The 13,046-nt window shown below is 36.1% G+C and overlaps 1 protein-coding gene across 1 annotated transcript in view; it reads left to right on the forward strand.

Annotated features, from left to right (window-relative positions):
* Positions 1 to 13,046, forward strand: part of DLC1 (DLC1 Rho GTPase activating protein) — a 443,051-nt gene that overhangs the window by 196,985 nt on the left and 233,020 nt on the right. The window contains exon 5 of the mRNA XM_030312240.1: positions 11,541 to 11,574. Coding sequence (XP_030168100.1) covers positions 11,541 to 11,574 — 34 coding nt within the window. The remainder of the gene's footprint in view (positions 1 to 11,540; positions 11,575 to 13,046) is intronic.

The following is a 13,046-nucleotide window of genomic DNA, read 5'->3' on the forward strand; positions in this document are numbered from 1 at the left end:
TACAATGTATACTCAGTGCTCATCACGATAAGTGTGCTCTTAATCCCCTTCACTGGGTCACTCATTCCCCACATACCTTCCCTCTCGTAACCATCAGTTTGTTCTCTATAGTTAAGAGTCTGCTTTTTTGTTTGTCTCTGTTTTTTTTGTTGTTGTTCATTTGTTTTGTTTCTTGAGTTCCACATATGAGTAAAATCATATGGTATTTGTCTTTCTCTGACTGGCTTATTTCACTTAACATTGTACCCTCTAGTTCCATTCGTGTTGCTGCCAATGACAAGATTTCACTCATTTTTATGGCTGAGTAATAGTCCTGTGTGTGTGTGTGTGTGTGTGTGTGTGTGTACACATACCTCATCTTCTTTATCCATTCATCATTTTATGGATAGTTTGACTCCTTTCATAATTTGGCTATTGTAAATAATGCTACAATAGACATAGAGGTGCATATATCTTTGTTAATTAGTGTTTTCATATTCTTTGGATAAATACCCAGTAGCAGAATTACTGGGTCATATGATAATTCTATTTTTAATTTTTTGATGAACCTCCATGCTGTTTTCCACAGTGGCTCCACCATTTGCATTCCCACCAACACTGCAAGAGGGTTCCTTTTTCTCCGCATCCTCCCCAACACTTGTTTCTTGTATTTTTGATTCTAGCCATTCTGACACGTGTGAGGTGATATCTCATTATGGTTTTGATTTGTATTTCCCTGATGATGAGTGATGTGGAACCTCTTTTCATGTGTCTGTTGGCCATCTGTATGCCTTCTTTGCAGAAATGCCTGTTCATGTCTTCTGCCTATTTTTTAATTGGATTACTTGTTTTATTAGTGTTGAGTTGTATACATTCTTTATATATTTTGTGTATTAACTCTTTATTAGATATTTCATTTGTAGGGGTGCCTGGATGGCTCAGTCAGTTAAGCGTCCAAATTCAGCTCAGGTCATGACCTCATGGTTTGTGGGTTCAAGCCTCACATCAGGCTCTGTGCTGACAGCTCAGAGCCTGGATCCTGCTTTGGATTCTGTTTCCCTCTCTCTGTGTCCCTCCCCTTCTTGCTCTCTCTCTCTCTCTCCCCCCTTCTCAAATATAAATAAACATTAATTTTTTTTAAAATATATCTCACTTGTAAAAATCTTCTCCAATTCAGTGGATTAACTTTTAGTTTTGCTTATTGTTTCCTTTGCTGTGCAGAAGGTTTTTATTTTGATGTAGTCCCAATAGTTTATTTTTGCTTTTGTTTCCCTTGCCTGGGGAAACATATCCAGAAAATGTTGCTACTGCCGATGTCAGAGAGATTACTGCCTGTGCTCTCTTCTAAAATTTTTATGATATCAGGTCTCATATTTAAGTCCTTCATCCACTTTGAGTTTATTTTTCTATATGGTATAAGAAAGTGGTCTTAATTTTATTCTTTTGGATATGATTGTCCAGCTTTCCCAGCACCATTTATTAAAGCAACTGTCTTTTCCCCATTGCACATTCTTGCCTACTTTGTTGAAGATTAATTGACCATATAATCATGGGTTTATTTCTGGGCGGTCTATCTTGTTCTATTGATCTGTGTCTGTTTTTGTGCCAGTGCCATACTCTTCTGATTACGGCAGCTTTATAGTATATCTTGAAATGTGGGATTGTGATACCTCCAGTTTTCTTCTTTTTCAAGATTGTTTTGGCTCTTCAGAGTCTTCTGTGGTTCCATACAAATTTTAGAACTATTTGTTTTAGTGTTGTGAAAAATACTGTTGTTATTTTGATAGGGATTTCACTGAATCTGTAGATTTCCTTTGGGTAGTATGGACATTTTAACAACATTTATTCTCCCAATCCATGAGCATGGACTATCTTTCCATCTCTTTGTGTCATCTTCAATTTCTTTCTTCAGTGTTTTATAGTTTTCAGAGTATAGGTCTTTCACCTCCTTTTTAAGTTCATGCCTAGGGATTTTGTTCTTTTTGGTGCAAGGTAAATGGGACTATGTTCTTAATTTCTCTTTCTGCTACTTCATTGTTAGTGTATATTTGCCTCTATAATTTTATCCAGTCTATTAACCAAAATTGTATTATACTGAATATAGATACAGTATGTATGTATAATATTATATTTATATAAAATATTAATATTACATATATCAAGTAATGTCTGAATCATATATGGAATTCATTTTAGCTCTAGTTCTCAGAAATTCAATAAATGATAAATCCATTAAGAGCTCTGGTTAAATGATAAAACCCATTAAGAGTGGTAGCCCCAGGTATCTCCTGCAGCTCAGAGATCACCCAAAGTTCCCCACAAGTGCAGAAGATAAATCTTCTGCATTTTCTGATACAGGTGTGACTTCCACATATGCCCTTAGTCCCTGCTGCTCCAGGTTGCACAGAATAGGGAGCCTGTTCCTCAGTGTAAGGACCCAAAAAGAATAGTATCACTTGTTGGCAGGCAAGGGGGCCAAGAATAGACCCACCTAGTAACAGCTGGTGACAGGCTCCGAATTAAAGGTGAGGGCTGAAGATGTTAGCTTCCAAACTGGGCTTTATAAAACTTAAAACAAGTAGCTGACCAAAAAAGGAGAAATGTTTTTTTTACAATAACACAAAAAATAATTACAAATAGTTAAAAATAAATAAAGGAGGAATGAACTTGAGAAAATAGGTTAATCTGACATAAGGAAGTGGAGGAAGCAGAGACAGACAACCTATACCTCTTTGCACTATTTCAGAATAAATAAGTACTTTTTTATATCATGATAACAAACCCAAATAATAGGAATACTTTACACTTAGGGAGCTCCTGGGCAAGTACTATGATAATCTTTGTGCAGCATGTTGTTGAATCCTCATAAATAGCTCTGAGATGTAGATATTACTTCTACCCTTTTTCTTAGAGATGAGGAAACTGAGCTCAGTTCTAGAAACTTGCCCAAAGTCACAGAGCCCATTGGTGACAGCAAGGAACCTAGTACTTGTTCATAGCCACCTCTATCTTCTATTTCAGTCTTCAGTCTTGAATTCATAATTTGATTACTTATTTTTACAGCATAGCTTTTTATCTCGTTTAGTGCCACTACAGCGCGTAATAAAAGGCTGTGCATATAATGGATACTTAAGGTGTGTCTATTAACTGATTCACTAGAATGAAGCGTAAGAGGATGAGGATCTCAGGGCATGTTACTAATGGCCAGGCATTCCAGAAAGGGGGTGGGGGAAAGGTCATCATTGAAGCATTTTAAGGAGAACAGTGATATAGTAATAAATTTTAGCATGGCTGGCTGCCTTGGAAATGCCCATGAGATACAGAGAGAAGTTTTTTGCGCACCAGCAAAAAAAAAAAAACTGTGATTCAGGTTAGAAAAATAAGGACATGAACAAAATGAAAAAATCCATTATGAATCTAACATTGTTCACCAAGAAAAATAAACAGCCATTCTGAGTCAATTGTTCCCTGAATAAGTCACCTATCTTGAGTATCATGTTTACTGAAAATAAGTCTACATGTCTATGGTGCTCCTTAATTGTGAACTTTCATTAACCAGACTTTAAAAAAAGCAAGCTACCTTGAATAACTAGTATTTCTAAATGGCTACCATATGCAACTCACCATACTTTTCAGTAAAGTAATAGTTTGGAAAAACTCACAAATTGATTTTTGAAGAAGTTACAAATACACAAAAAGGAAGAAATAATGCAATTTTTCTAGTGAAATTTATGAACATACTCAGCTACTTCAACAATTCTCTTTCCAGAATTACTAAGGTTGAGCATAAAATTAGATGTTTTAAAATATATAACTTGGGGCACCTGGGTGGCGCAGTCGGTTAAGCGTCCGACTTCAGCCAGGTCACGATCTCGCGGTCCGTGAGTTCGAGCCCCGCGTCGGGCTCTGGGCTGATGGCTCAGAGCCTGGAGCCTGTTTCCGATTCTGTGTCTCCCTGTCTCTCTGCCCCTCCCCCGTTCATGCTCTGTCTCTCTCTGTCCCAAAAATAAATAAACGTTGAAAAAAAAATTTTTTTTCAAAATATATAACTTAACAAATTCACAAAAATAGAGCAACTTACAGCAAACGTCACAAAGTAGGATTAATAAGATATCACAATTATATAAAGCCATGTAAAAGGTAAAACGATTATGCCAAAATGGTAACTTCAATTAAACATTGTATTTAGCACTGAACTTTCATAATTACAAAGTTGGGAAGGGAGACATGATTTGTTACATTTTGAAAGGAATTCACAACATGAAAATATATCTAAAGGATATTGAGTTCTGTCATGAATAATATCTTAATCAGTGGATTTGTTGGAAATGCAGAAGCATTAAAATTAAGAACTTCAATAAATGCTGAGAAGAGTTAAGTCAATGTGACTCAGCCATGGGTTTTTCTGTTTATGTAGCTTACAAAAAACAAAACAAAGCAAAAAAAAAAATGACTTCCTTTTCAAATGAGTATAATAATTAGCTTTCTCTTAAGCCATGTTTCCAAATAAAAATGGCCTCAGCAAGAGTTTTGTCGGGAGCTGGACAGACTTAAAATGAATATTTGGCTATCTGAAGTGAGCATGGAATGAGAATCAGATTCTGTACTTTGTTGAAGAGGAACCCACCAACTTTAAATACAGGAAATGTGAGTATGTTGAAAAAGAAAAAAAACAATTTAAAGGTTAGAAGCCCAACTTACATTTTTATCCAGACAGACAGGGTTATCCCACCTCTGCTCAAGGGTGTGACCAGCACCAAAATATCCCTTAAGAATTAACTTCATCTTTGCTTTAAACACTTACACAACTATTTTAAGCCAAGACCGCAAATTTCTTTACCACAGAATATAGATAAAGCTATGGTTTCAGTCTGCAAACCTGTAGGGACAGTTGTTAAAGTTTGTGATCTTGGCCAGGAAGAAAAAACTTTCTCAGTATGGCTGACAACTTTTATTAAATAAGACATGTCAAATTCTTTTTGGAAATAAGGATATACAACATAAATTACATTTCTTGGGTAATTTCATGCGTTTATTTCACTCTGGTCACATACATGTGTACCCTGAAAAGAGTTCTCATACTAGCATGTTGTCTCTTCTCCTGTACCTGAATTTCCATTATCTTCCATTGAATGATTCAGAAACTAAGTTAAATTGAAATTATGAATGCTAGAGGGTGAAACCTTGGTGAGCTTTGACTTCACCAGTCTTATGAATAATGATATAGCAGACAGTGCTTTAAGACCCAGACTCTACTCTGCTCCCCATTTGGCCAACTGAAGATCTGTAACATCGAGCAAGTCACCGATCTCTCTGGATCTCAACATCCTTATAGGAAAACTGACAGAGAAAGAACTAGATCAGTATTTCCTGATATATGGTTACATAGACTACTGGTGTACATCAGCTGATCCAGAGATAAATATTTTAAATTTGAATATTTATTTTCATGTGTATTGTGGGTAATATCAAAAACTCAAACCCATAAATTCATACATTTTATTTTTATTATTTGGAATAAGTCAAATAAAAAGGATATTTATTTCACTGTAATATTTAAATTTTAGTAAGGGAATAATTTATAGGCGATACAAATATATAGTTAAAATTCAAAAGGTGGTATTTGAAGTACTTACTTTGGGAAACACAACTAAATGATATCTAAGTCCCCTTCACTATGAAGAGCCTATATTTTTAATAAGAGAATAATGACTGTCAGAGAAATACTTTGTAAACCAAAACAGACGATATCAGATTGCCAATCAGACACAGCTTTTCAATGAACTTCTTTGTTCAAGTGGGAGCAAATAGAAATCATTGACTAGTTAACAATATCACAGACTGGAGTGATTTCAAAAGAGTCTTTAAATAAAGAGATGGAAACAAACCCATTTTTCAATGTACCTTCTTTTCTTTTGTGTTGTCTTTCATGTCTTCCCAAAAATGTGAATCTCCAAACTCTTCCTGTTGCCCATTGTGCCCACAATAGGCTCTTGTGCCCTCATCTGAGACAGAGACTGTTCCTTCACTGATGGTTGTTTTCCTGCAATTTCTGAGGACATAATTACCCATTTTGCAATTTGTCTGCAAAATATTTTTGTGGGAACAAAAGTGAATGTTTTTAAGGAAAAGGAATAAATTACTTTGCCACTGATTCTTGCTATATTTAAACAGGCAAATGAAGAGAATTCCTATAGAGCAAAACAGAATATCCTACACATTTCTGAGTGAACATGTCTAAGAAAATATGCAAAACAAGCACAACCTATGAAGAAAGAAAACGCAAAATAAATTGTAGTGCTTTGTTGTTTACCACAAGACAAAAAAACAATTTTTTTTCATAGAATGTAAGATCTTTCAGTCTATCATAGCTGCCCATTGATTGAAGGATTGCCTTTCAAAGGGCCTTCTTAATGGTAGTGTTCTATGGTTCAGATTCCAAAGAACTAAGAGAAAAAATAATTTATGTAAGTGAGGGACATGGCATATTAATAAAAATAGCACATTAAAGAGGAAAAATCATACTCTGTTTCTAACTAAAAGCATCAAGAAGAAATTAGATCAACTAAAATGTTTCAATTGTCATCACACAAAAACGAATTCAGATATGACATCTATTACTTATAGTACTGTTTGTTAGCAGCTTCTGTGTGGTTGGTGTAAGTTTCTAAAAGGTGTCCAGCTGAGGTCCCTCCTGTAAGAAAGCCATTCTAGCAGCAGACCAAAAGAATCAACATATGTCTACAACATTTCCGGAAGGCATGTCAAAACCAGCATTTCCCCCAACCATGTTTCACGTCAAAAGCATAAACAGACACACGCACAGTCTGAGCTCCCACACACAGCTTTAAAAGACCTCAGTAAGACAAAGAAAATTATTTTCTCCCCTTTAACTAAAAAGTTTTCTCTTTAGTGGCTTTTTAAAGTTGAGTTATAAAACCAGATCAATTTAAATGAAAATCTTTACTTGTGGGGAACTACTAGAGGGTCAGTATAGCCATTAAAAAAAAAAAAAAAGATTGTTAACTTATCATTTGAATATCACAAAGAATAACAAGACCGCGAATGATTTTTTTTTCCCTCTCATTTGGAAGTTATTAGTAGACTTCCCTTTGTTCCATTAAGAAATGAGAGAAGAAAATATGAGGTTACAGTGAACCCATATGGGCAGCAGGAAAATCGTATTTAATTGCTTTATTGCCAGAAATGTTAAATCACTTCCTGAGGATATAGTTCAAATGAAACATATGGCAACTATTAACAAAAACCCCTAATGAATTCAAAAATATGCTTTTTATAGGAGCTTTCTCATAAGCAACAGTCATGCATGTTATTTAAACCGTATATATGAATATGTATTTGCTATTTTAATTCCACAAATGTTTGCTGAACACCTACTCCGTATCAGTCTATACAGCCACTTTGCACGGACTGTCTTGTTCCCAGTGCAGGAATAGACATAACACTATAGAACCCCAAGACATGAAGCCCAAATCTAGCCATGCCTCTTCTCTGAAATGAAAGGCAAAAGACATCTTCTGACCAATGCCTCCTTCCCAAAAGTTCAGTGCCCAAGAAAACCATTGCATTTGCACCCAGGTAGTCCTAATTACCTACTATCTACCCCTTCCTTTTAATGTCCCCCCAGCGATGGTGCTAATCATTGCCAGGGAGCATTCACTGCATGGGAACTATTCTCTGTTGTCGTGTATCTCCTTCAGTTGGATTGTGAATTCCACAAAGAAGAAGACTTTGCCAAGGGTTTCTGTACATAGGATGATGTGAGGCATGTAACTTAGGAATCAACAAATAGCTCAAATTAATTGAAAATGAAGTGTCAGCATTTATAAAATTTACTCATAAAGCTTCCCTAGAGAGACAGTTCTCCCTCAAATTCAAAGATAAATCAGCTTAGAGACTTTCAGCTGTTATGGCTGGGTACATTAAACTTTGACTTTCCTTTCTTTAATCACACAGTTATGTCATGGAAGGGAGCCTTGGTGGCTTAATTAATCATGCAGAACATGGTGAGATTCTAAAGTAATAGGCATTGGCTACATGGAGACTAAAATATTTTTGCTTTATAGCACAACTCATTGCTTAACATTTTATTAAATATTTACTTATACGTGCTCAGTTATATACTTTGTAAACAAATAGAACAAAATAGGAAGAGGGCCTATCACTGGTCAACCTGTGATTTGGGGCAACACATTCACTTTGTCTTAAATGCGTGGGCTATAAGAAGAGAGAGCTTACTTAGATAATTTCTAAATATCTCACATAGACGTTTCTGCACACATATTTCATGATCTTGGCGTTTTATCATGGAATCTCTCCAAATCTTTCTCCTCCTTTGTTTCAGAAAGACTCTGATTAGTATTTGGAAACTCAGTGTTAATGACCTCAGAGGCCAGCATGCCAGTGGTTGTATCCTGGCTTCCATCACTGACTGTGACCTTGCATAAGTTACTTTCCTTTCCAGGACTCCATGGGGTTGTTCTAAGGATTCAGTGAGTTTATGCAGGTAAAAGCTTAGAACTGTGCCTTATCCATATTCAGAGCCTAGTAAGTGTTAGCTACTTTTTCCCCCTGAGGCACTTTCTCCATGAACGCCTTTTAACTGCTTATCACCAACATTTGCAGTCTTGTCACTGGGAGGGTTTCTGTTCCTTCTCAAAAAAGGTACATAAGAAGTAAACAAATATCACCAAAACTGCACAATAATTTTCCCATAAGGGGGGGGAGGGTGAGCGGCTTTCCTATAGTGTAGAATCTCAACAGTTTTCTTAAAGGGAAGGAGAAATAGATGGTCCTGCTATAAATGAAAGGATAATGAGGAAGATAATACCTAAAGCCTATGAAATCCCTTCGATGCCCTGGTCTCTGGTCATGACCCTGCACTCTCCCATTTACTCACCTGATATTCTCCTCATGGCTGGCTGCACCTGCGCCAGGAGGCAGAGTCAGCATTCATGCCCAGAGGACAGGAAGTGAACAACTACATGTAGACAGATATTAGGTCAAAATATACTTTCACTGTAGATTAATTTTGCCAAAATAAAACCTCCATTTTTTACCCATAGAGACATTTTCCCCTTATTTGAAAATTGCATCAGTCTCCAAATTCTGTAAGTTCCAAAGGTGAGGATCACAACAGTTAATCAGTATCTCACAAAGAAGGTGGTATCTTGATATTTGATATTTTTGGAAATGAAGATTGATGCTATTTCCTCCCTCTCTCTTTCCCTGTCTCTCTCCCTCTCACTTTCTCTCTGTGTCTCTCTCTGTCTCTCTCTCTCTGTCTTTCTCTGTCTCTCTGTCTCTCTCTCTCTCTCTCTCTCTCTCTCACACACACACACACACACACACACACACACACACACACACTTAAACAAAACTAATCACCCATTTAAGCCTACTAGCCTACTTCTCTTACCCCAACTCAGGACTTTGTCCCTGAAGAGAGGGAGAGACGTCAGTTGTAGACATCTTGTTTGGTCAGTGGTTTGGGGTTAAAAAGTATGAAATCCTAGTGGGTCAGATGGATCGAAGTCTTCCAGTACAACTTAATACCCTCATGTTTATGATATTATATACATGAATAATTGACGTGAATGGGAACCAGAAGTTCAACTTCCTTAATTTGTTTTAGAATATCCACAGAGAGTAGAACTAGACATTTATACTTTAAAGTCTTTTGAAAACATCTCATTTTGAGCTCTGTTTTTTAAACAGTGATAGTGATAGATGATGGTTGCTGGGAATTGAACTTCTAGACCTCTCATATCGGTAAATTGACCCACTGGCCTAATGTCCATAGAAACAAACAGTAACAGCAGCTACCTTTTCCTGAGGACCTTCAATGCTTTATAGAAGCTACTACAGTTGGTCCTCTCAGTGACCCTAAGAAGTAGATGTGACTGTCCCTGTCTAATAAAGGAGGAATCTGAGCCTTGAAGAGACAAGGGAGAGATTTGAAATGCCCAGACACCCACCAAACAATTTATTTTTTCTGCCTCCAAAACAGGACAAAGAAATTGAACTGTAAAAATTTTATCTAAATTCAAAAAATGTTTTTGGTTTTATTTATTGCCAACATCTTTTTCAGGGTAATAGGAGTTTTCAGAGAAGAAAAGAATTACATGATGATTGACAATTATTATACCTGGATCTAGTAACTTTACTGATAGTTCCCCAACTCTCATTTTTATTTTTATTTATTTTCAGCTTTATTAAGGTATAACTGATAAAATTATAAGATATTTAAAGTGTGCACCATGGGATTTAATATACACATACTTTGTGAAACAATTTCCACCATCTGTTTGATTAACACATCCATCACTTCTCATGCTTACTTTTTTTGGGGGGGGGGGTGTGAGAACACTTAAGTTCTACTCTCTTAGCAAATTTCAGTTATCAAAAAAAATCAATTATACAATACAGTTTTATCAACTCTAGTCACCATGTTACACATTAGATCCTCAGACCTTGTTTGTCTTATAACCAAAACTTTGTACCCTTTTATCAAATTCTCCATATTTCTCCATCCCTTGGCAACATCTCTACTCTCTGATTCTAGAAGTTCCACTTTTTTTTTTTTTTAATTCCACATATAAATGATACCATGCAGAGTCTGTCTTGGTCTGGCTTATTTCACTTAGCATAATGTACTCTAGGTCCATGTTATTGCAAATGGTGGGATATCTTTCTTTCTCATGCGTGAATAATATTCCATTGTGTATATACCGCATCTCCTTTATCCATTCATTCATTGATGGACACTTAGGTTGTTACCATATTTTGACTGTTGTGAATAATGCTGCAATGAACGTGGAAGTACAGCTATTTCCTTCAGATCCTCTTGTCATTTCCTTTGGATACATACCAGAAGTGTGACTGCTGGGTCATATAGTAGATCTATTTTTTTTTAATTTTTTTTTTCAACGTTTATTTATTTTTTTTGGGACAGAGAGAGACAGAGCATGAACGGGGGAGGGGCAGAGAGAGAGGGAGACACAGAATCGGAAACAGGCTCCAGGCTCCGAGCCATCAGCCCAGAGCCCGACGCGGGGCTCGAACTCACAGACCGCGAGATCGTGACCTGGCTGAAGTCGGACGCTTAACCGACTGCGCCACCCAGGCGCCCCCTATTTTTTAATTTTTTGAGGAAACTCCATACTGTTTTCCTTAGTGGCTGTGTAATTTACACTTCCACTGACAGTACACAAGGGTTCCCTTTTTTATATATCATTGCCAACACTTATTATTTCTTGTCTTTTTCTTAACCATTCTAACAGTTGGGAGGTGATACCTCATTGTGATTTTGATTTGCATTTCCCTGATGATTAGTGATGTTGAGCACCTTTTCATGTACCTGTTGGCCATGTGTATGCTTTCTATGGAAAAATGTCTATTCAGTTCCCCTGCCTGCTCATTTCTCTGCTGCTGGGTTCTATTTAATATTTGCTCCATTTATGGTAGTTCATTTTATTCCTAATAACATTTTGATGTTTCTTTCTAGTGATAACATAATTTTTGTGGCTTTTTTTTTTCAGGCTATTCCAGGTATTTCAGAGAAGGAAACGGCTGGTAAGTGGACATTTGGTTATGTTTTCCCTCCTATTTTCCTATTTTAGAATAAAATTCCATCTTCATGTAGACATTTTATTAAATATCAAAAGTGCATAAATCTCATCAATTTCTAGGCAAATGTTATGATTGGATTTCTGAAAAATCTATTTGTTTTGCTCAGAATGTAAGAAAAAAATGTGGTTTTCTAACAGAACGTTACATCATGTTAGAATAAGATGTATGCTTCTTGCAGCCTTACTTGTAACCATAACCACAACTTTTTTTCTTGAGGAAAAGAATTAGATGTTGTTTAGTGTACCAGGGAACAGCCTTTGGAAATCAATTGTCAGTAATCATCAAGATTTATTTTTTTCGTCTTAAATAGCTTACAATAGTAGTCACAGAACGAAGTGTACTTATTTAAAGCTGATGCTGTACCATCAAAAGTATAATTTTGAAGCAATATGAATGATTGTATGAGAAAATTAGAAAATGTATCTATGCTCTGGGCTATGATTATAACGCTTATCAGTACCATGGGAAATGGATAAAGACTAAGGAGAAACATGGAAATGTGAAAAATTAGACTTGGATTGATAGAATCAGGTGCTTTTCAAAAATATCTTTTGATTATCCTCAGTACTGTTTTATGTTTTATGTATAATAATAATAATAATCTTTTTTAAAAATTGAAGATATACTACCAAACTTGAAGCATATCACTTAGAAATTTGGTGTTTGTGACTTTGTAAGAACCATGTTAAAGTTTCTGCTATCATCTAAATGATGTCATGACTTAAATGACCTCACACAAAAGCATTAGTTTGTCCAATAATTTTTATATGGAGGATGTTCTCTTTCTAGTTCAGTGACCTTACTTTTGCCACCGGGTAGTTTTCACAAAAAAGCTTTCCTAGTTTGTATCCTTCCATGAGCTTAACTTTCCTCTCCTGTTTAGGCTATATCTGATTTCTTGACTCTAATATGTTGAAAGGTAGCCCTTCAGAACACAAGGAAAATACTGAACTGGCAGTTTGAGAGAAAAATTGTTCAATTTAACAAGGCAGTGGTATTTAACGGGTTCATAGCATGTAGTAAATGAATTCAAATTATAGTTCCAGTGCTCTAATACCTTAAATAGATGTGTTAGTATCTAGCTGGTGGGACAAGAAATAAATGGTTAAGTAACATTTACATCACAAAGAGAAAGAAGGTCAAAGTCATGCTTTATCTTGGGTTGTGACAGTCTCTGTAATTTCCAAGAGTAGCTGCAATTTAAACAAAGTTTATAACAGCAAAGTTGCCATCTTATTCCAGAATGTCAGCAAATTCTTTTACACCCTAAGGAGAAAATTAGGATGTGAATTCTTGGCTGGGGGATGGGGCAGGGGAAGGAAGAAGGGATAGAAATGCCACTGCTTGAGGGAATGAAGAGCCAAAGAGTTACTTTTCCTTCTGCCATTTAAATAATTTCGGTTTGATAGGGAGAA

This window comes from Lynx canadensis, chromosome B1 (genome assembly GCF_007474595.2).
Source record: "Lynx canadensis isolate LIC74 chromosome B1, mLynCan4.pri.v2, whole genome shotgun sequence".
Lineage (NCBI taxonomy): Eukaryota > Metazoa > Chordata > Mammalia > Carnivora > Felidae > Lynx > Lynx canadensis.